Source organism: Malus sylvestris, chromosome 5, assembly GCF_916048215.2.
Source record: "Malus sylvestris chromosome 5, drMalSylv7.2, whole genome shotgun sequence".
Classification (NCBI taxonomy): domain Eukaryota; kingdom Viridiplantae; phylum Streptophyta; class Magnoliopsida; order Rosales; family Rosaceae; genus Malus; species Malus sylvestris.
The window spans coordinates 27,933,575-27,956,827 of NC_062264.1; the positions used below are offsets into that span (position 1 = coordinate 27,933,575).

General features: G+C 39.4%; 2 protein-coding genes across 6 annotated transcripts; one reads left to right on the forward strand and one right to left on the reverse strand.

The window, feature by feature from the left end:
- Nucleotides 1-1,658: 1,658 nt before the first annotated feature.
- Nucleotides 1,659-18,998, forward strand: LOC126623074 (F-box/FBD/LRR-repeat protein At1g13570-like). Of its 4 annotated transcripts, none has more exons than XM_050291866.1 (4): nucleotides 1,659-1,865; nucleotides 17,278-18,108; nucleotides 18,215-18,370; nucleotides 18,517-18,998. In XM_050291866.1, exons 2-4 carry the CDS (start codon nucleotides 17,278-17,280, stop codon nucleotides 18,802-18,804), a joined length of 1,275 nt encoding a protein of 424 aa, XP_050147823.1. In that variant the 5' UTR covers nucleotides 1,659-1,865; the 3' UTR covers nucleotides 18,805-18,998. The 4 variants fall into 4 exon arrangements, with proteins under 4 accessions (XP_050147823.1, XP_050147824.1, XP_050147826.1 ...); XM_050291867.1 differs by lacking the exons at nucleotides 17,278-18,108; nucleotides 18,215-18,370; nucleotides 18,517-18,998 and adding exons at nucleotides 2,018-2,848; nucleotides 2,955-3,110; nucleotides 3,256-3,842 and having other exon boundaries at nucleotides 1,678-1,865; XM_050291869.1 differs by lacking the exon at nucleotides 1,659-1,865 and adding an exon at nucleotides 16,756-16,910 and having other exon boundaries at nucleotides 18,507-18,998.
- Nucleotides 4,144-22,174, reverse strand: LOC126623070 (poly(A)-specific ribonuclease PARN-like). 2 transcript variants are annotated; one of them, XM_050291859.1, is made up of 9 exons: nucleotides 21,843-22,174; nucleotides 21,623-21,753; nucleotides 21,222-21,404; nucleotides 21,005-21,117; nucleotides 20,785-20,901; nucleotides 20,585-20,699; nucleotides 20,266-20,481; nucleotides 19,394-20,066; nucleotides 4,144-4,172 (listed from the first exon to the last, which is right to left on the reverse strand). In XM_050291859.1, the coding sequence occupies exons 1-8, from the start codon at nucleotides 22,172-22,174 to the stop codon at nucleotides 19,423-19,425; spliced, it is 1,851 nt and encodes a 616-aa protein (XP_050147816.1). In that variant the 3' UTR covers nucleotides 4,144-4,172; nucleotides 19,394-19,422. The 2 variants fall into 2 exon arrangements, with proteins under 2 accessions (XP_050147816.1, XP_050147814.1); XM_050291857.1 differs by lacking the exon at nucleotides 4,144-4,172 and having other exon boundaries at nucleotides 19,257-20,066.
- Nucleotides 22,175-23,253: the final 1,079 nt, after the last annotated feature.

The window sequence follows — 23,253 nt, forward strand, 5'->3', positions numbered from 1 at the left end:
GTTTGTGGCGTTTCCGTCTTCTCTAGTTCGCACAGCTCTTCGACGGCGAAGTATCTGTGAATAGACCCATTCCAAAATGCATGATTTTTCTATTACAAAATTCATACATGAAAAGCATGATTTTATGGATACGTTTTATGAAACATTTATGAGAAAATTGGATTCATGCTTTATCAGATTTACATTCTTTGAATGATTTATGATTATATATTATGAACATGTTTTATGATATGATGTTTGAGCTACTGAGCTCTTATGAGATATACTTTGGAAAGCTTATGTTCATGTTTTTATATGCTTATCTATTGGTTATTCATACGATCTGCCTACTGGCGAATGGTACTACTTATGGGCAAATGATACTGCCTACGGGCGAATGATATCTATATATGGCTTCGATTGGGTGATGTAGGGGCCTACGGGTGAATGAAGAGTTCTATATGTTTTCGAGCGAATGAAGATTTATATATGACTTCGGTTGGGTGATGTAGGGGCCTACCGGTGAATGAAGGCCTTCGGGCGATTTTGATAGCATTACTAAGCACACTATATATGATATATGTTTTATGAAGTTTTCATGGCATGCTAGAGTTTTCAGAAAACCTATTACATATTATGCTATTGAGTTTTCATATACTTTGGGGGTTAGTACGTTAATGAATAACTGTTTTAGTATTACTTATATATAAACTTGGTCCACTCATGTTTTGTTTTGCGCCCCCTCAGGACTTAGAATCAAGGTGTACAATCTCGGCATCAAGGCACTCCCGCATCGGCATCTTCGAGTCCTCTCGATGTAGGACTCATCCCTTTGTTCGTTCAATTTTATATTATTCCTTTTAGTGTTCTTGATTAGTTGTATGCTCTAAACACATTCCACAATTGCATATTCATTATAGTTAAATTTACGAGTTTAATTTATGTTCGTTCTTTCTTCATAGTTCTCATGCATGTTAGTATGGCTTCGTCACCTTCGGGTGTCGGTCAACACGTGCCTACCCTGGTGGTTGGAGGATATTAAGGTCAGGCATGTCAGAATTGACCTCTTTGGGCTAAAGAATTGAGAATTCTTCGTTGAAAGAGAATTGTATAGATAATCAACCAACCAGAAGCAGTCCTATTTACTTGTCCAAACTAAAGATGTTACTAAATCGCTTGATTCTACGACTCTAATGTTGTTTACTTATCTAACATGAAGATGTCACCTTTATTTTAAGCCCAAATAGAAATAAAATTACATGTTGACCTCAAACAATTGCCTTGTGCCGCACGTGACCAAGATGAATGAAATTTGAATGAAAAATTTTAAAAATTAAATGCCAGTATAGAAATTGACCAATTAGAAAAGTTAGGTGATTAGCTAAAATTAAATTCAAGAGGGAAATTGATCCAATTATGAAAATTCAAAATAATTGGCTAAAAATAAAGTTCATGGGAAAACTGACAGCTTCTTACAATTTTGTGGGGGCACAAATACCTCTTGGTTTTTCAATCTTCAAATGCCAAATTACGCTTACTAACTTGTCGTTGTTTTTCCTACTTAAGCCCAAACACAACAAACATTTGGGGCCAAGAAAACGAGCGGTGGCCCAGTATTATCAGGTAATATATGAACCAGTCACGTGACACGTGGTCGTTGCAGATCGCGAGCCATCGTCCCCCAATTGCAATTGATTAGGGCATTTTGGAGTGGAAGCTTTATATATGTGATACTATCAAATCCACAGCGAGCCGAGCGACTGCGTCTCCAGCTATAAATCCGGCAGACCTTCTATCGTCGCTCAAAACACTCATCGACCTCCTCCGTCACCTCATCCGTCAAAACCTCCGTTAAACCCTCGTCGGCTTCATCTGCTCTCATCGAGGTTTGAGATTTTTCTCCACAGCCGCCGTTTATTTTATTTGTTTGCCGAATCGTTTTTTTTTTTTTTAGCTCGTTTAAAGCAGCAATCTTTTGCTGCAATCGAACATGAAATGGAAATGTTTCTGGTTTTTATTTATTACTGGAATAACTCAGATGGAAAGAGAACCGTCCAAGTCCCGTTCGAAGGTGTCAATGGAGTTGGACAGAATTAGCAACTTACCAAGTGACGTTATAAACAGAATTTTGTCGCATTTGCCGATTAGGGAAGCAGTTAGAACAAGTGTTTTATCAAGCAAGTGGAGGAACAAATCGGCTATGCTTACTCATCTTTTGTTTGATGATCGGTGCACCTCGGATCAAAACCCTACAACCTTTACAGGCATTGTTGATCATGTACTCTTGGGTCACATTAGCCCCATATACAGGTTCAGGATCATTCATTCCCGACCTCAAGTCTGTAGAGATATTGATCGATGGATTCTTCATCTGTCAAGAAACTCTATCAAAGAGTTGTTGCTTAATATCAAATGTAGTGGGCATCGCCACAAGATGCCTTCATGTTTGTTTTCTTGTCAAGATCTCATTTATTTAGTGTTGTATGATTGTTTGCTACAACCTCCATCCAAGTTCCAAGGATTCAGGAGTTTGAAGACTTGTCGTCTTTTTAATGTTACCCTGGACCAAGATGTGCTTGAGAATCTGATTGTCTGCTGTCCTCTCCTTGAGAGATTAACATTGTGGCACTGTGATGCATTAACCCGGTTCAAGATTGATGCACCGAATCTCAAATTCCTTCATTTTAAAGGCGTGCTTGAGGATGTTAGTCTTGTGAATACCTTAAAACTGGCCGAAGTTCACATTAGTTTGACTGCTGATGTTGCAAATGACCAAAGACGGACTGCTGGAAGTTGTAGCAATTTGCTCAATTTTTTTGTTCATCTGCCTCATATTCGATGTCTTCGTGTCAAATCTAACTTTTTGAAGGTAATGGTTTTTGTGGCTTCATTCTTTCAGTCAATAATCAGATTTTGTGGCAATCAGAAGTTGACTGTATTTTCAATCTTCTGTTTTCTGAACCTTTCTGTTCCAGTATTTGGCTGTCGGAGTCTTGCCAGGAAAGCTACCTCAACCGTGTCTATATCTGAATTTTTTTTCTATACATTTAAGCTTCCACGATCCGAAGGAGATTTTAACTGTTTTATGTCTTCTGAGAAGCTTCCCTGCTCTACAGGAACTTGAAATTTCAGTGAGTTTATTGTATTATGTAGATGCATGCATATCCTGGTGTTCAATTAAGAATGTCAACCCAACTCTCTACACTAATTGTATTTTACTGTTTAGAGAGCTATTTTATGTGATGTTCAAGCATCTGATGATATAGACTTATGCAGGCCTTGAATGAGTATGAGGGTGCTGAGGGAGAAGTGAACTACGGGTTAGACAACAACCAGAATTGCCAATTGACCAAACTGCGAATTGTCAAAATAACCGGCATCTATGGTGACAAAGCTGAACTAGATTTCATCAGGTTTTTGCTTTCAAGTTCACCTGTGCTCGAGAAGATGACTGTGAAGCCTGCTACTGCTAGAGATTTTCAACTAGTAAAAATGTTGCTCCAGTTTAAGCGTGTCTCGGAGAATGCAGAGATATTCTACTTAGACCCTTGATTCCTCAATGAAACATGTTTGGCAGATAAGATACGAGGACTTACCGGCAGAAACTGAATGCGGATTTTGATAGTTTGATACAATTATCTGTTATGTATATTTCTTTGAACAATGCCTCAGTGTCTTGCTAGGTGCATTGTTCAGTGTCTTACTAGGTGCCTTTTTTTGGAGTGTTATGTCTTGTCAAACGATGCCAGTAGATATGTCTTCTTTTCTTTTACTAATCTCATGTTCAACTTGGACTCTGATGTTAAATTTTGACCCTAAGATGTCTGATGATATGTCTCGAATACAAGAGGAGTAATTTGAAAGTGTTTTTAGAATGACTTAAAAGCGCTTACAAGCCATAGGTCATTTTGTAGAAAAGGTTGAAAGTTATAAATGGAGAAGGGCCGCATGCGGTGGTCATATTCAAGAACCTCTTCAGGAGTTATTAAATGAACATTTAGAATGCGCGACGCAGCCAAACTAGAAGAAAGTACATCGGCAGCAATTATTTGTATTCGATTCAGCAGTATAACCAAAAGAAAAGGTTTTGTTCAGATTACCTCCGGAATAGAGGGCAATGCCTGATTGCTCTCCGTTTTGGGATAGCACGACAACAATTCTCGGTTGTACAACGAGTTTAGAACAAAACTGATCTCATTTCTAACATATGGAGTTTTACGTATTACAAGTCATCAAAATTTATCGCTGAGTCGCTAGACCAATAAATTTCTTTAGAACTTGTAGCTGAATTAGCTTCCATAACATAGTCCGAGTCTTTGTCTAGGGACTCCGCTAAATCTGCCTCCCATAAGCCTAACCTGCAGACTCTCTTGTAAGTTTCGTAACTCGATGCTCTTATGCCCTCCGAAACAACAACAACAACAACAACAAAGCCTTTTCCCACTAAGTGGGGTCGGCTATATGAATCCTAGAACGCCATTGCACTCGGTTTTGTGTCATGTCCTCCGTTAGATCCAAGTACTCTAAGTCTTTTCTTAGAGTCTCTTCCAAAGTTTTCCTAGGTCTTCCTCTACCCCTTCGGCCCTGAACCTCTGTCCTGTAGTCACATCTTCGAACCGGAGCATCAGTAGGCCTTCTTTGCACATGTCCAAATCACCGGAACCGATTTTCTCTCATCTTTCATTCAATTTCGGCTACTCCTACTTTACCTCGGATATCCTCATTCCCAATCTTATCCTTTCTCGTGTGCCCACACATCCCACGAAGCATCCTCATCTCCGCCACACCCATTTTGTGTACGTGTTGATGCTTCAACGCTCAACATTCTGTGCCATACAACATCGCTGGCCTTATTGCCGTCCTATAAAATTTTCCCTTGAGCTTCAGTGGCCTACGACGGTCACACAACACCCCGGATGCACTCTTACACTTCATCCATCCAGCTTGTATTCTATGGTTGAGATCTCCATCTAATTCTCCATTCTCTTGCACGATAGATCCTAGGTAGTGAAAATGGTCGCTTTTTGTGATCTTCGCTAGATTGCTCCGGTCATTAGTGTGGATAAGTATATAAATGGATAGAGACAGGAAAGCAAACATAAGATGTACGTGGTTCACCCAGATTGGCTACGTCCACGGAATAGAGGAGTTCTCATTAATTGTGAAATGTTTACACAAGTACATAGGTTCAAGCTCTCCTTTAGTGAGTGCAAGTGAATGATTTAGTACAAATGACATTAGGAAATATTGTGGGAGAATGATCTCGTAATCACGAAACTTCTAAGTATCGGAGTGCGGTATCGTCTTGACTTGCCTTATCTGTCTCATAGGTAGATGTGGCATCTTCTCTGGAAGTACTCTTCCTCCATTCAGGGGTGGTATCTTTAACTGGTGGAGATGCACAAGGTAATGTATCAATTTCACTTGAAGCTTACTTGTAGTTTCAGGCTTGGTCAAGCGCGATACAAACCATGTAGTAGGAGTCCCCCAAGTCGCCGAGCTAGAGGATCTGCTGAAAGAGGTGACAGACAAGGTAAGCAATCAGAGCTCCGGCTGATTGTTCACATTCTCCCTATCTTGCAGGCAGCATGAAGGATAAAGAGAAGAAAATGAGAAGAGATGATATGGGATACTTTTGCTTTTGAATAAGTAACTTTCCACAGGCTTATTCTTGAACTGAGCTGGAGGGTTTTCTGGTTTCCTCCAGAGTATAAGGCCGACTGAAGAATTTGAGGGTCAAAACAAGTCCATCAAATCTAGAGTACGTTCGACCCTGCTGATATGAGATACTTTTGCTTTGACAGAGTAATGGATGTATCGGCACGTGTACTGTTTCGCTTGTCTCCACATGCTTCCTTGTATCCTTCTCCCTTGCCCTATCTGTTCCTCAGGCAGATGCGGTATCTTTCCTGGAAGCATAAGATGTTGAAGATGAGTACTCGAGAGCAATGGCAGGTAAGTAATCAGGTAAGGGGTTCCAGGCAGTCAGTTCCTGGCTGGAAGCTTGATTCCAAGTGCTGACTGATTGCTCTCTTTCTCCTTGTCTTGCAGATAAGAACAAGGCCAAAGGAAAAGACAGGGAAAAAGCATGATATGGGATACTCTTGCTTTTAACCCTGATGATATGAGATATTCTTGCTCTAGTATAGCTTGTTTGCAGAGATATTATCGGGGGGAAAGAAAGCTGAATATTTCGAAAGGCTTCGTTGAGAGTGCCCTCTCAGATATGAGGAAGGGTTGAGCATTTTTGCAGGTCTGCCTGTCCGTTGGGAATGGAGGTCGACATATATAGGAGTCTCCTTAACAACAAGTAGTAATGTTATTCCTTTACCCTACTTGGTCATAGCACGGTAGTGGGAGCTGCTAGCTTCACATGTTTTAACTCTGTCAGAGCACTTTGAAAAAGTGGTCTGTGGTATCTGGAAAGGTGATGTTGCGTGTGAAGATTACAGACAGCTTTATCCAAGGAAATCCGGCTCTTAAAGTTGGGAAAGTGTTGCCTCTTCGGTTTTCGAACAAGCAATCCTATCGGGGATCTGGCTCTCGAGATTCGGAGAACGATGCCTCTTCGATTTTTGAGAAAGCAATCATGTTGGGGGTCTGGCTCTCGAGATTCGGAGAGCGGTGTCTCTTCGATTTTTGAGAAAGTAATCATGTTGGGAGTCTGGCTCTTGAGATTCGAAGGGCGGTGCCTCTTCGATTTTGGAGCAAGCAAACTTGTGGGGAGTGTTTTCTCGAATGTGAGTAAAGGTTGGGCATGTTTGCTAGTCTACCTTGCCACGAAGCACAGAGGTTGATACATAGGGACTTTCCAATTATCCAGCAATGGTACTGTTCCTTTACCCTCTCTTCGATTTTTGAGAAAGTAGTCATGTTGGGAGTCTGGCTCTCGAGATTCGGAGGACGGTGCCTCTTCGATTTTGGAGCAAGCAATCTTGTTGGGAGTGTTTTCTCGAATGTGAGTAAAGGTTGGGCATGTTTGCTAGTCTACCTTGCCACGAAGCACAGAGGTTGACACACAGGGACTTTCCAATTATCCAGCAGTGGTACTGTTCTTTTACCCTTGTGGGTAATAATATGGTAGCTAGACCTTCAATATTTATGTGTCTAAACTTTGTTAGTGTTGTTTCTTTGCTATTCTTTTACCCTTCTTGGTCAGAGCGATGTAGTGGGAGCTGCAAGCTTCACGTGCTCAACTTTGGTAGAGAACTTTGGCAAAGTTATCTGTGGTACCCATGAGCTACTGTTGTGTGTGGGAAGTGGGTGATTGAACAGTAAGACTCATGTGCTTTCTACTTCACCAGAAGTCTTTGACAGAATGCCCATAATTTCCGCAAAGCTGAGTGTGCGTGTGACAGGTGCTGACAAGGCTGGAAAAGTAGGTGCCTCTTCGATTTCTGAGATCGGCCCTCGTGGTCTCTGAGCAGCCCAGCTTTTGAGAAAGCAAGCGCCTCTTCGATTTCTGAGATCGGCCTTCGTGGTCTTTGAGCAACCCAGCTTTTGAGAAAGCAAAGGCCTCTTCGATTTCTGAGATCGACCCTCGTGGTCTCTGAGCAGCCCAGCTTTTGAGAAAGCAAACGCCTCTTCGATTTCAGAGCAGGCGCCTCTTCGATTTCTGAAGCTCTGTCGAGTGCAGATTTTTATAAGGGCTGGCATTAAGTTCCAAAGCACACTTGAATCTCCACCAGTAGAAGCTCCATTCTTGCACTTCTTAGATCTTAATTTGTCCGACCTCTTCTCTCTTCAACACCTTTGAAAATGTTGGGCCCCTCCGACCGTCGTTTTGACTTGAACCTTGTTGAAGAGGCAGCTCCGCTTTCTCCAGACAACATATGGCGCCCATCCTTCGTCTCCCCTACTGGTTCTCTTACTGTTGGGGATTCCATGATGAAGAATGATATGACCGCTGCGGTGGTGGCCAGGAACCTTCTCACTCCCAAAAATAACAGACTACTTTCCAAAAGGTCTGATGAGTTAGCTGTTAAGGATTCTCTGGCTCTCAGTGTTCAGTGTGCAGGTTCTGTGTCTAATATGGCCCAACACCTATTTGCTCGAACCCGCCAAGTTGAATCATTGGCGACTGAAGTGATGAATCTCAAACAGGAGATTAGAGGGCTCAAGTATGAGAATAAACAGTTGCACCGGCTCGCACATGACTATGCTACAAACATGAAGAGGAAGCTTGACCAGATGAAGGAATCTGATGGTCAGGTTTTACTTGATCATCAGAGATTTGTGGGTTTATTCCAAAGGCATTTATTGCCTTCGTCTTCTGGGGCTGTACCGCGTAATGAAGCTCCAAATGATCAACCTCTGATGCCTCCTCCTTCTAGGGTTCTGTCCAGTACTGAGGCTCCGAATGATCCCCCTCCGGTGCCTTCTCTTTCTGGGGCTCTACCGACTGCTGAGACTTCTCCTAAGCAACCTTTGTGAAGGCTCCCTCTTGTTTGTTTATTTTGACTTATGTATATGTATATATTTGTAGCTTATCGGGGATATCAATAAATAAGCTTTCCTTCATTTCAACGTATTATGTTAATTACACCAAAGCCTTCTTCGCTAAGTTCTTTGAATTTTCTTTTGTTGAAGCTTTGTGAGTGGAGCATGTAGGTTGAGGTAGTGTTCCCTTAATTTCCTGAGTGAGGAAAACTTCTCGGTTGGAGACTTGGAAAATCCAAGTCACTGAGTGGGATCGGCTATATGAATCTTAAAACGCCATTGTGCTCGGTCCTGTGTCATGTCCTTCGTTAGATCCAAGTACTCTAAGTCTTTTCTTAGAGTCTCTTCCAAAGTTTTCCTAGGTCTTCCTCTACCCCTTTGGCCCTGAACCTCTGTCCCATAGTCGCATCTTCTAATCGGAGCGTCAGTAGGCCTTCTTTGCACATGTCCAAACCACCGTAACCGATTTTCTCTCATCTTTCCTTCAATTTCGGCTACTCCTACTTTACCCCGGATATCCTCATTCCTAATCTTATCCTTTCTCGTGTGCCCACACATCCAACGAAGCATCCTCATCTCCGCTACACCCATTTTGTGTACGTGTTGATGCTTCACCGCCCAACATTCTGTGCCATACAGCATCGCCGGCCTTATTGCCGTCCTATAAAATTTTCCCTTGAGCTTCAGTGGCATACGGCGGTCACACAACACGCCGGATGCACTCTTCCACTTCATCCATCCAGCTTGTATTCTATGGTTGAGATCTCCATCTAATTCTCCGTTCTTTTGCAAGATAGATCCTAGGTAACGAAAACGGTCGCTCTTTGGTATTTCTTGATCTCCGATCCTCACCCCTAACTCGTTTTGGCCTCCATTTGCACTGAACTTGCACTCCATATATTCTGTCTTTGATCGGCTTAGGCGAAGACCTTTAGATTCCAACACTTCTCTCCAAAGGTTAAGCTTTGCATTTACCCATTCCTGAGTTTCATCTATCAACACTATATCGTCTGCGAAAAGCATACACCAAGGAATATCATCTTGAATATGTCATGTTAACTCATCCATTACCAACGCAAAAAGGTAAGGACTTAAGGATGAGCCTTGATGTAATCCTACAGTTATGGGAAAGCTTTCGGTTTGTCCTTCATGAGTTCTTACGACAGTCTTATGCCCTCCGAAACGATCTCCAATAAAGAGTCTCTTCACTGCTCATGGCATCCAAAAATGTTTCAGATAAACCACGTCGCCAAAAAACAACAATGGCGCAGCTCCTGTCCACTAACCGAACATCAAATTCTTCAGAGAAGACAGCATGTGACTTGCACAACAAGCTCTTGATCATCCCTGCAGTCATCCTACTTCTGAATCCCCATAAGAATACCAATTGATCACAGCTGACCTTTCTCAAATTCTTTGTCCAGACTCTGATATCCTCATTGGTTGATTCTTGGGGGCTGTCAAAACACGGATTGGAAATGTTCGTGAACTCTTTGATGGCTGGAGCCAACAGTGCATTGTTAGATACCATAGTGTTGTTGGAAATTTTCAGAACGGAGCAGAGCTTTGCAAACAAATAGCACATCTTCACCACATTATGCCTATGAATGTTGCCTTCACTTTCTGTAGATGACAACCCAAACATTGTATGTAGTAAGAGAAGAAGTTAGGTTTGCTCTGAAGTAAAAAAATGGCATAACGGACAGCAATTGACACAAGAAATCACAGGAAAACCAAGTAAAACCCACAAGAGCGACAAATATGTGAATTACTTCACTCTATTCAACTGTGCAAACATCTAGATTCGTGCAGGGTCTTGTTCCTTAAATTTCACTTCCCATTACAATTTTTCTCAAGGAACTCGGCAGAGCATCTGCAAAATGGAAAGCCAAAACACCTTTCAACATCTGAAACCAATGAAAAATAAAATCGTTGGATCAGATAAAATCTGATTCAATACACCGGCACCAGAAAAAAGGATTAAAAACAACAGGAGGTCAACATACATACCGTAGTACTAAATGACCATTTCCTTTTTTATTTTAGGTTTAGATTGTTTCATGTAGATCAGTCGATAGATCGAATTTTAACCCATATTCAATTGAAATCAGACTTAATTAATATAGTATGGATTGTGGTTTTCAATCTAATTATAATTACAAATGAATTTGGATATGTATAGAGGTTGATCGCATCGGATCATTTATAACATATTATTTATTGGGAAAATTAGGTTCACATCATTCTTTTTGTTACTCCATTGATTAAAATCCTATTCATTTTCAAATTTTTATCAAGGTCCTTGGGTATTAATAACATCATTAATTATTTAAATAATAAAATATTTTTATTTTTAAATATATTCCTTTAATGTTAAAAATGTTACAATTAGTATATTTATATTTATGGCTAAATTTTTTTATCATATATTTTTATTTTTAGTTTGTACCTATTTTTTATTTGCAAATATTTTTTAATTTGTACCAATTTTCTTTTCATTTTTAATTTGTACCCATATATAAGCTTCTTTTTGTGCCCATATTTTTTAAAGTTTTATTTGTGTTTGTACCCATGTGTATACCGTCACGTGACATTTAATCAATGATAGAAAAATTACATATGGTATATTTATGTTTTATGCCTAAACTTTGTATCATATATTTATATTTTTCGTCTGTACCCACTTTTAATTTGCAACATTTTTTTTAAATTTGTAGTATTTTCTTTTTAGTTTTATTTTGTACCCATGTATTAATTTCTTTTAGCACCTATATTTTTAAAAATTCATTTGTATTCATAATTTTTAATTTTTTATCTGTACCCTAATTTATTTCTAATGTACCCATTCTTCTTTATCAATGTACCACTTTGTTATATGTGAAATGTACCAATTTTTTTAACACTATGGATAAATTCTTTTGCCATTTATTATTTATTATTTTTACATAGTTTTTATCCATTTATTCAATCAAAATGTTTGAATTTTTTTATTGTAACCGTTTCTAATAGTATTATAATGAGGGATTTTAAATTTATAGGATTATAAATCTCATAAAATATCAAACAATTAATGTCAAAACTATAAAAATATAAATATTAATAGTAATATAATGAGGTGTACAAAGTCAAGGGACCTTGATCAAACTTTGAATATTATTAAGATTTTAATCAACGAATGTTAAGGATTAGGGACCGCATCCAAAGTATCCCTTTATTATTTGTATTTGGGTCTTGGATTCAGTAATTACTTTTCTTGTTTGTATTTGGGCTTTGGATTGAGATAGGTGAACACTAAGGCGGTCATGTGAATCAAGTCACAAGGAAAAATAATGAAATGGCATCACAACGCCAACATGTTGTTGAAAAAAGTAAGACTATGGAGAAGATTAATTGTTGTCCAAATTAGGGATAAAATTCAAACAAAAAGAGGAAGGAAAAAAATTTGATGTCTATATTAGGAATTGTTGACCCTAAAAGTGCAAAGCCTATGTGGGACATAAGTCGAGTAACTATTGAACTAACTACTTTCTTATGAATGCGAGCGTGCCACCTCACGACTGAGCTCGGTCAGGCGAGTAGAATGGATGTTGTGGTGTTGCTGAATGCGCTGCTGATTTATGCACCTGAGCAATTACAGTCGAGGAGGGAACGCATCTATGCCTAGAGTTCTCGAACCTGAAGACAATGTTGCTTAATTCACTGTGAAGTTCAGGATCTTCTGCATCGAGTTTTGTTGCTTCAACTATATTCGTAAGTGCGCCGAATCAGTATCAAACTCTATGGGAAAAGATACTAAAAAATGCCTTTATGGTGAAACATGGTTCGGCTATTTGAATGCCGAAGTACAAAGTGACCTGAGAATAACCGACCATAGAATAGTTCATTTCAATGAGAAGCTAATGAAGTGACCTCTTTGGCCTAAAGAATTGAGAATTCTTCGCCGACATAGACTTGTATAAATAATCAACCAACCAGAAGCAGTCCTATTTACTTGTCCAAATTAAAGATGTTCCTAAATCGCCTGATTCTATAGCTCTAGTGTTGTTTACTTATCTAAACTATGCATTGGACGACAACCAGAATGCCAACTCACTCAACTGCGACTTGTGAAAAATAACCGAAGTATCTGGTCTTAGCGCTGAATTAGATTTCATCATATTTTTGCTTTCAAGTTCACATGTGCTCGAGAAGATGATTGTGGAGCCAGCTGCTATTGTCAGAGGTTTTCCGGAACTATTAAAAAAGGTGCTCCCGTACGTTTTGGTGTGTCTCGGAGAATGCAGAGATAATATACATGGACCCTTGGTTCACGGTTCATCCATGAAACAAATATGGCAGATACAGGCTTGCTGAACCGAAGTGTGGTTTTGATAGTTGAGTGCTATCCCTAATCTGTTTTTGTCTTCCCAGTTTAAAATGGTGGGGAATTTATGTTTGGGTACTATTACCAACCATTTTTTTCTTTGTAAACAATAATATTTAGCCATTGCTGACCCAAAAGTAATAATATTATGTCATTTCTTGTGTCTGTGTGTAAATATATGTATATATGGATGATTCTTTTTTTACCTGAGACACAAGTAGCTAAAAACTATCAGTCACTGTTGATAAATAACTACATAAGCAACAGAATAACCATGTATGATCCACTGCCATATTGTATGTCCTCTTCTTCCATGGCCGTTTGCAATGAACACGTTTGCCAAACCATGTGTTTGAGTTAATATTTAACATTGGGCTTTATGATAATGATGCCCAAGCCCAGTTGATAGGCCTGAAGCAATTTGAAGCCATTTCAGCTAAGGCATAGGCCATGTGTCTATGATTAAAGTGATGGATGACAAAGACCAATTCATCACCAGCCAAAAACATTTTCTAATCACTTGACAAGTAAATAGATGATGACTCACTGAGCCACCAGCCAGAAACAGAGCTAAAACAGTCAAGCCAAATCGCCTATAAAAAGAGAAAGGGACATCAGAGACAAAGACACTCAACCAACCAATCAAAAGACATACAAACTCTGCTCTCAAGCCAGTTCATACCCAGAAAGCTGAAACTTGTCCAGATTCAGTCCTTTTAGCTATAGTTCTCTTAGGAAAAACCATCTTTTGTCTAGTGTAAAAGCTCTGCTACCTTTCCTTAGTATTGTAGTATCGATTCCCTCGTGTAAAATCTATTTACTTGCCATCTTTTTTAGCATACAAACTTCTGTAAACCCAAAGAGAAATGGTTTCAAGAAGTTCAACCTTACCCGACAATGTGAAGTCTTCCCGAGTCTCTTTGTTTGTACTTTTATTTAGTAGATCTGTCGCTAAATATACTTTCCATCATGTATTCAAGTTATTTTCAACTATTTTCTACTTAAAAGGCCCAGTTGCATTAGAATATGGTTAAGTTAATGAACGTGTTTTCATTAAAAGAAAATTGTGATCGAGGAAGTGGTTGAAAGGGCCTTGAACTCCCTTCGTTTTAGACATATAAGATTATGAACTAAAAGTCTTTGTTTACAAGGCACGAAAAAGAACTTAATACAGACTTAACCCATCTATGACAATCCTTTGATAAACAAGCAGTTTGAGTGACTTAGGGCGCAAGTAATCAACTTAACTCACACCCATTCAACAATCTGTAGTACTAAGATAGCAGTGGCACGCTTAGATCCTTGTTAGTTTTGATTGTGAGCCTCAAGGCCTACACCAAAGGCCCCACAAAGGCACCTTTCAAACTAACTACAAACTCTTCTTGCAGCACACCAAGCAGCAAGAACTTGCCCGACAACCAACAACATGCCACCTCCTTAGGGAGCTCTGCGAGGGACTGGACCCAAAAATCTTGCCTGAACACCCGGCACAGGTCCGATCAAACACTGAAATACTACAGCTTATGACATTCATTAGTTTCACAGGAACTGACCATTTTAATTTTTTCAGTACAAGCATAAACTTGAAACACTAAAGTAATTAGAACCCAAACGGGACTTACTGTAAGATCGTAATCCTCTTACTCTAAATCGGATTAATCGAAGCAAATAAATGTAAATTGTTGATGCACAAAATCAGCGAGGACTTTGGTACAACAGAAAGTGTTAAGTTTGTGACCTTTGCTAGATTGCTCCGGTCACTAGTGTGGATAAATATGTAAATGGATAGAGACAGGGAAGCAAACACAAGATGTACGTGGTTCACCCAGATTGGCTACGTCCACGGAGTAGATGAGTTCTCATTAATTGTGAAGGGTTTACACAAGTACATAGGTTCAAACTCTCCTTTAGTGAGTACAAGTGAATGATTTAGTACAAATGACATTAGGAAATATTGTGGGAGAATGATCTCCTTTTATAGAAGAGAGTTTGTAGCTTTGTTTTGACATTGACACGTGTCGTGTTGTGATTGGCTTCTGATGTTGACACGTGTCGCGCTATGATTGGCTTCTGATGTCGACACGTGTTGCGTTGTGGTTGGAGGGAAATACTTCTGGGTCCTTGACGGTATAACGTTGACCGGTGCTCAGTAGTTTCGGGATTGGTCAAGTATGGTACAAACATAAATATTGCACAAAACTCATACTCTACAAATCTTAAGGGTTATGAAATAATTTAGCCTCTATTATAAGACTAGAACAATCGTGAACTTTGAATAGATGCACTTAAATATACAAAATCCTGATCAAACAAACGTTACTTCTCTTACCATGCATAGAGTTGTGTAACACACCAAATCATAACACAAGTGGTTTTTTCTTTCGAAAAGTCAAAACTGTTTAGCAGGAAAACCATCTCGAAAATAACCTACAAATTATCACACATAGCGTATATCAAATATCAAGGCATTTTAGATAAACGCACAACATTTAGAACATTTTATACTCGTCATTATACAATAAAGTGCTTATGAACCCAAAAACACTTTGACGAAAAACGCTTTCAGTAATTTTAAAAATGCTTCTAAATGAGCATATTGGAAGAGGTTTAAAGCTCTTTTGGCTTTTGGATAGTCATAGCTATGCGTCCTAAGCCATAATTTGTGTTATGGCATTAACCAAAAGAAAGGTTTTGTTTAGATTGCTTTTGGAGTATAGCACGCGACAATTCTAAGCCGTAGAACGGTGAGTGTTAGAGCAAAACTAATCTCCTTTCTAACATGTAGAGTTTTGGAGGAACCGGACCCTATCCGTTTTAAATAGTAACAGGTCGGACTGGGCCGGGTAGAGAGATTTTGAGTTTGGGAACCGGACCTAACTCGACCTGTTTGAAACGGGCCAGTTCGGGACGGGTCCACGGGTTCAATTACTTTTTCTTTTTCTTTTTTTTCAGTTTTGGGCATACTGCCAAACTGCCAGTGTCGTTTTTTCTTTCTCCTCTTCGCATCATCTTCATTCTCTCTCTTTCTGTTTGCAACTTCGATCGGCCTTAATGCCGTCGCTTCACGATTTGGGAACACGTCTCCACCTTTTCCCAATCTTTGACTTTTTCACACTTACTTGTATTTAGTTCGTCGGATCTAATGGTTTCTCAACTTGCAAGTGTTGGGAGGCGACGGATCTACAATATTGTCATCATATTGGACTTCAGACTTGGGAAAGAAGGAGAAGGAGTCGATGAGGCTTTTCAAGTTGGGAACTGAAACGGCTGATTAAAGAGGGTTGGGAAGATGGGTTGATTAAGGACCGTCAATAGAGCTCGGTTTCCATGCAAATCTGAGTCAGACAGAGTTAGGCTTCCATCCTTTCGAGTTCGACAGGTTTATTAAATACGGTTCAAGTCGGGGGCCCGTGTCTTCAAAAAATTGGATCCGCCTCGCCCCTCTGTTTACTTGAACCAGCCACGCCCCGTCCCGTTTTGTATATAAAATAGTATGGACCCGTCCCGTACCCATCCCAAACCGATATTACCCGCGGGCCCAGGGCCCGTTTGCCTAGCCCTAATTACAAAGTCATCATAATTAATCATTGAGTCGCTAAACCAATAAATTTCTTTAGAATTTGTATAGCTGAATTAGCTTTCATAAGGTAGTTTAGAGAAACACTTGCATACACTTGTTCGTATACCCCTTCTTCATACTGTTACCTTGCCCCATTGTCTAAACGTTTGGTTTTTTTATATTTTCTTATTATCCTATAAGGTTTTGAATTATCCTGTCCACTTGTTATAATTTTATTGGTAGTTATAACTGATAAGTAAGAATTGATGTTAAAATGATTAATTCACCCTCGAATTTAATGGAATAGGAGACAGAATCTAACGGCAATGAATTAATTAACTAATTTCAAATAATTTAGAAGTTAATTTACCAAAAAAATATATAATTCGGTTAATTTCAACTCAGTAATAATTCAGGTTAAACAACAATTTAGCCGTTCATATAAAATGCGGGTTTTCCAAAGAAAAAGAAAAGCTGTTCACCATCTTTACAGAAATTCAGTAAACTTGAAGTAGGTGCCGCAGTTTCATCGATCTGGGTTAAATAATTCCCCGTATTCCTTGTCTCATGGTAAGTTTTTTGGGTTTCAATTTTCATGCATTCAACAGTAAAATGCACCAAGTTTTTGTGTGGATTGTGTTCTCCGTTTGTTGTTGGTTATGGAAAGTTAGGGTTTTTGCACCTGCAATCTTATTCTTCCTCTGGAATCTAGGCCACAGCCCATATATATATATATATATATATATATATATATCTTCTTGTGTTTTGTATGACCATATGAAATTTGGAAATTAGTTGTGAGGGTTTGCTTACTATGTCTCTCTGCACAATCTGAATCGCACAAGGTTGGAGTCTAAATGTTCTTAACGCCGCTGAGCGCTGGCCAGTTTGTTAGATTAATGAATTTTTTGTCTCATTGATTACTGGAATATCTCAGATGGAAAGAGAACCGCCCAAGTCCCGTTTGAAAGTGTCAATGGAGTTGGACAGAATTAGCAACTTACCAAGTGACTTTATAAACAAAATTTTGTCATATTTGCCAATTAGGGAAGCAGTTAGAACAAGTGTTTTATCAAGCAAGTGGAGGAACAAATCGGCTATGCTTACTCATCTTTTGTTTGATGATCGGTGCACCTCGGATCAAAACCCTACAACCTTTGCAGGCATTGTTGATCATGTACTCTTGGGTCACATTGGCCCCATTTACAGGTTCGCGATCACTCATTTCCGACCTCAAGTCGGTAGAGATATTGATCGATGGATTCTTCATCTGTCAAGAAACTCTATCAAAGAGTTGGGGCTTAATATCAGCTGTGGTGGGCATCGCTACAAGATGCCTTCTTGTTTTTTTTCTTGTCAAGATCTCATTCATTTAGTGTTGTATAATTGTTTGCTACAACCTCCATCCACATTCCGAGGATTCAGGAGAGTGAAGAATTGTGGTCTTTTTAATGTTGCCTTGGACCAAGATGTGTTTGAGAATCTGATTGTTTGCTGTCCTCTCCTTGAGAGATTAAAGTTGACCCACTGTGATGGATTAACCCAGTTCAAGATTGATGCACCGAATCTTAAAGTCCTTAAGTTTGAGGGCGTACTTGAGGATGTTAGTTTTGTGAATACCTTAAAACTGGCCAATGTTCGCGTTTGTTTGACTGCTAATGTTGCAAATGACCAAAGACAGACTGCCGGAAGTTGTAGCAATTTGCTCAAGTTTTTTGTTCATCTCCCTCGTATTCAATGTCTTCATGTCAAAAATTACTTTTTAAAGGTAATGGATTTTGTGGTTTCATACTATCAGTCAACAATCAGATTTTGTGGCAATCAGAATTTGACTGTATTTTTAATCTTCTGCTTTCTGAACCTTTCTGGTCCAGTATTTGGCTGTCGGAGTCTTGCCAGGAAGGCTACCTCAACCGTGTCTATATATGAATTTTTTTTCTATACATTTAGACTTCAACGATCCGAAGGAGATTTTAACTGTTTTATGTCTGCTGAGAAGCTTCCCTGCTCTACAGGTTCTTGAAATTCTGGTGAGTTTATTCTGTTCTGTTGATGCATGCATCCTGGTGTTCAATTAAGAATGTCAACCCAACTCTTTACACTAAAAATTGTAGTTTAGAGTTTGGAGAGCTGTTTTATGTGAAGTTCAAGCATCTGATAATATAGACTTGTGCAGGCCCGGAAAAAGGATCAGGCTGTTGTGGGAGACGTGAACTATGGGTTAGACAACAACCAGAATTGCCATCTGACCAAATTGCGAATTGTGAAAACAACCGGCATCTCTGGTGTCAAAGCTGAACTAGATTTCATCAGGCTTTTGCTTTCAAGTTCACCTGTGCTCGAGAAGATGATTGTGAAGCCTGCTGCTACTAATGATTTTCAACTAGTAAATAAGTTGCTCCAAAAGTTGCTCCAGTTTAAGCGTGTCTCGGAGAATGCAAAGATATTCTACGTAGACCCTTGATTCATCCATGAAACATGTTTGGCAGATACGATACGAGACTTGCCGGCAGAAACTGAATGCGGGCTTTTGATAGTTTGGTACAATTATCTGTCATGTATGTTTCTCTGAACAATGTCTCAATGTTGTGGTGCTTTTTTTTGGAGTGATAAGTCTTTTCAAACTGCACTAATAGATATGTTTTTTTTCTTCTTTTCTTTTACCAATCTTATCTCAACTTGGACTCAATATTAAATTTTGACCTGAAATGTCTTGAGTACAAGAGAAGACTAATTTGGAAGTGCTTTGAAATGAATTAAAAGCGCTTTCGAATAGCCAGAAGCGTTCTGGCAACATTTTTTTGTAGAAAAAATTGAAAGTTATTAATGGAGAAGGGCCGCATACGGTGGTCGTATGCAAGAACCTCTACTGGAGTTACTAAATGAACATTTAGAATGCGCTTGACTCAACCAAACTAGAAGAAAAGACATGGGCAGCAATTCTGCAGTATTTGATTACCTCCGGAATAGAGGGCAATGCCTGATTGCTCTCCGTTTTGGGATAGCACGACAACAATTCTCGGTTGTACAACGAGTTTTAGAACAAAACTGACCTCATTTCTAACATAAGGAGTTTTACGTATTACAAGTCATCAAAATTTATTGCTGAGTCGCTAGACCAACAAATTTCTTTAGAATTTGTTGCTGAATTAGCTTCCATAAGGTAGTCCGAGTCTTCCAAGGCTTTGTCTAGGGACTCCGCTAAATCTGCCTCCCATAAGCCTAACCTGCAGACTCTCTTGTAAGTTTCGTAACTTGATGCTCTTATGCCCTCTGAAGCGATCTCCATTAAAGAGTCACAAATCTCTTCACTGCTCATGGCATCCAAAAAAGTTTCAGATAAACCACGTCGCCAGAAAACAACAATGGCACAGCTCTTGTCCACAAACCGAACATCAAATTCTTCAGAGAAGACGGCATGTGACTTGCACAACAAGCTCTTGATCATCCCCGCAGTCATTCCACTTCTGAATCCCCATAAGAATACCAATTGATCACAGCTGACCTTTCTCATATTCTTTGTCCAGACTCTGATATCCTCATTGGTTGATTCTTGGGGGCTGTCAGAACACGGATTGGAAATGTTTGTGTACTCTCTGATGGCTGGAGCCAACATTGCATTGTTAGATACCATAGCATTGTCGGAAATTTTCAGAATGGAGCAGAGCTTTGCAAACAAATAGCACATCTTCACCACATTATGCCTATGAATGTTGCCTTCACTTTCTGTAGATGACAACCCAAACATTGTATATAGTAAGAGAAGAAGTTAGGTTTGCTCTGAAGTAAAAAAAATGGCATAACGGACAGCAATCGACACAAGAAATCACAGGAAAACCAAGTAAAACCCACAAGAGCAACAAATATGTGAATTACTGCACTCTCTTCAACTGTGGTACGCGAAAACTAAGGGTAAAATCGATACCTTGAGGCAAAATTTCCATATCAATGGGTGCGAAGTAATGATTATTCAAGTACGAAATAGCTGCAGGAATATTGGTCATCTTTCTTAGAGGGCCAATATTCTTCATCAGATGGTTGACATCAAGTATGTGGGGAAAAACCGAGTGCAAGGAACCCATAAACTCGTCTACATTAGTTGGGAGGGGTGAGAGAAACTCTGAATGAATAACTGTGAAATCTGCATAAAGCAAAATTAAACAGTAAGTTGAGAAACTAGAAAAAGAACAGAAGCCAAGTCAAGGGCATTAAAACTCATAGATATTTATTAAACAGAGATACACCGTTAAGGGAATTGTGGGAGACAACAGGTTTCTGTGAAGCAGAAATCAAATCGATCACCTCTCGAAATCCACGAACTCTCTTGTTTTGTTCCTCCTCAAGGTTTTGGAGCTCTCTCTGTAAGTAAAACATTCAAGCCAAATGTTGCGATACAAAAAGCCTGATAATGCAAAATAGAAAGACCAGAAAATCAAGTCACTACCTCAAACAAGTCCTTGTCCGCAGTAGAACTTGTCAAAACAACACGAACAGCCTGATTTCCTCCGCCCTTGGCTGGGATTATTAAAGGAACAAGTTCATCAGAGAACTCTTTCAACATCTGAAACCAATGAAAAAAAAAATCATTTGATCAGATAAAATCTGATTAAATATACCGGCACCAGAAAAAAGGATTAAAAACAACAACGGGTCAACATACATACCTCCAGAGCAAGCTGCACTTGACGTTCACTGCAAACATCTAGATTCATGCAGGGTCTTGTTCCGTAAATTTCACTTCCCATTACAATTTTTCTCAAGGAACTCAGCAGAGCATCTGCAAAATGGAAAGCCAAAACACTTTTTAACAGAAAATATAACAAAATCGAAAGAAAAATAGGGGATGTAAGTAGAATCTAGAACCCGTTTTTCTGTCCTTACTATCTTTCTTTGTGTTTTTACATGCACTTTTCCAATGCTTAACTCGCGATTTAATTCTTTCAACAAAAACCGTATCAGCAACAGTATGGGTCGAAGAAGAGCTCATTACATAGCTGCTGGTAGTCGGATTCCCCATCCGAGCTTTAGCCGCAGATTCTTGTGCTCTAGACAAGTATGAAATACCTGTCTCATTACAAAAACACAAAATCTCAATACAACAGCAAAGTTACAGACTTGCAATATCCCAAATGGTACCCTTTCACCAATGCATCGAGCCAAAGTTCTTAGTTTTCGTAATTTCTGTTCCTAGTTTTCGTAAAAATATTCACTTGGGTAAAATCATATTCCACAAGAAATTAGGGAGTAAAGTGAAATATCAAAACTTGACTGGGGAGGCTTACCATTATATATGCAGGCATTGAAATCAAAACCTTCTTCCGCCATGGAAGTCAAATGTGACGGTTGAACTGAAAAGCTATAAGTTGGCATCCCCATCTTCAATTCATCCCTTGGGAACAAGACAAAGTTGTATCTGCACCAAAATCAACAAACCCATCATCAAATTCCATTCTATATATGTCTATGTATATGTATGCATAGATATAGTGAAAGCGTACGGACGGGTAAGGAGTAAGCTTGGAGGCTCTGAGAGTGAAAGGGCAGGCGGCGAACTGGAGGAGCTGGAAGCGCTCAGCGGCGTACTTGGCCTTGCAATACGACGTGTCGGCGGTGTCGAAGGGCCGAGGGCGGTGCCACGGCGCACGATATGACCCCGTTTTCTGCAGCGAGACGGCCACGAAGTCGGAGCTGGACAGGTGGTCCTTGAACTCCTCCAGGGACTCGGAAAAATTGGACTTAGTCACTTCCTTCACGGCCCATTTCTTCGAGACATTGGTGGTGGTGGTGGTGGTGCTGAGGAAACGGCGCCGTATAAACGGAGGCAGAGACGCCATGGTTTAGCTTAACTCCAGCTTGAACTCAGCCGCCACCTGTATATGCTTTTTTCAATTTTCAGTTGCCGAACAATAGGCTTACGACTTGTCGTTGCTTTCCTCTACTAGTGATTTTTTTTTTTAGTCAAACGATAATATCTACATTAAATAATTGAAATGGTGGATTAAGTCTCACAATAGATCAACACTAGTCCATAGTATTAAGTAGCTATCTCCTTATGATTTTAGACTTAGATTGTTTCATGTAGACAATAGACATGTCGATAGATCGAATTTCAACCCCAAATTCAATTCAACTAGACGTAATTAATATAATATGGATTGTGGTTTTCAATATGATTATCCGATTACAAATGAGTTTGGATATGGATAGAGGTTAATTCCATCCGATAATATATAACACATATTAATTATTTGTATTTGGGTCTTGGATTGAGATAAGTTAATCGAGACAATCATGTGAATCAAGTCACAAAGAAGAATAATGAAATGACATCACAACCCCAACATGTTGTTGAAAAAGCAAGACCATGAAGAAGATTCATTGTTGTCCAAATTAGGGATAAAATTGAAACAAAAAGTATACAAGAGTGTCAAAGTGAACTAGAGGAAAAGAAGAAGAAGAAAAAAAATTGTTGTCTACATTAGGAATTGTCGATCCTAAAAGTTGCAAAGCCTACGTGGGGCGTAGATCGAGTAACTATTGAGCTAATTACGTCATTCTTATGAATGTGAGCGTGCCAACTCATGACCAAGCTCGGTCAGGCGAGTAGAATAAATGTTGTGGTGGTGTCGAATGCACTACTAACTTATGCACCTGAGCGACTATGGCTGAGGAAGGGATGCCTCTCAGCCTAGGGTTCTAGAACCTGAAGACAAGGTTGCTTAATTCACTGCGAAGTTCAAAGATCTTCTACACTAAGTTTTGCTACTTCAACTATATTGGTAAAAATATAAGTGCGTCGAACCAGTATCAAACTCTACAGGTAAAGATACTTAAAAGAAATGTCTTTATGGTGAACGTGGTTCGGCCATCTGAATGCCGAAGTACGAAGTGCACCTAAGAGTAACAGATCATA

Bases quoted from the DNA above. Each gene is read 5' to 3' on its own strand.
- LOC126623074 (XM_050291865.1), top strand. The intron at 18,109-18,214 runs GTAATGGATTTT...TTTCTGGTCCAG, and splicing joins TCAAAAATTACTTTTTAAAG to TATTTGGCTGTCGGAGTCTT. The intron at 18,371-18,516 runs GTGAGTTTATTC...AGACTTGTGCAG, and splicing joins TACAGGTTCTTGAAATTCTG to GCCCGGAAAAAGGATCAGGC.
- LOC126623070 (XM_050291859.1), bottom strand. From the start codon at position 22,174: ATGGCGTCTCTGCCTCCGTTTATACGGCGCCGTTTCCTCAGCACCACC. The intron at 21,405-21,622 runs GTAAGCCTCCCC...GTAATGAGACAG, and splicing joins CAATGCCTGCATATATAATG to GTATTTCATACTTGTCTAGA. The intron at 21,118-21,221 runs GTAAGGACAGAA...TCCATTTTGCAG, and splicing joins TAAAAACACAAAGAAAGATA to ATGCTCTGCTGAGTTCCTTG.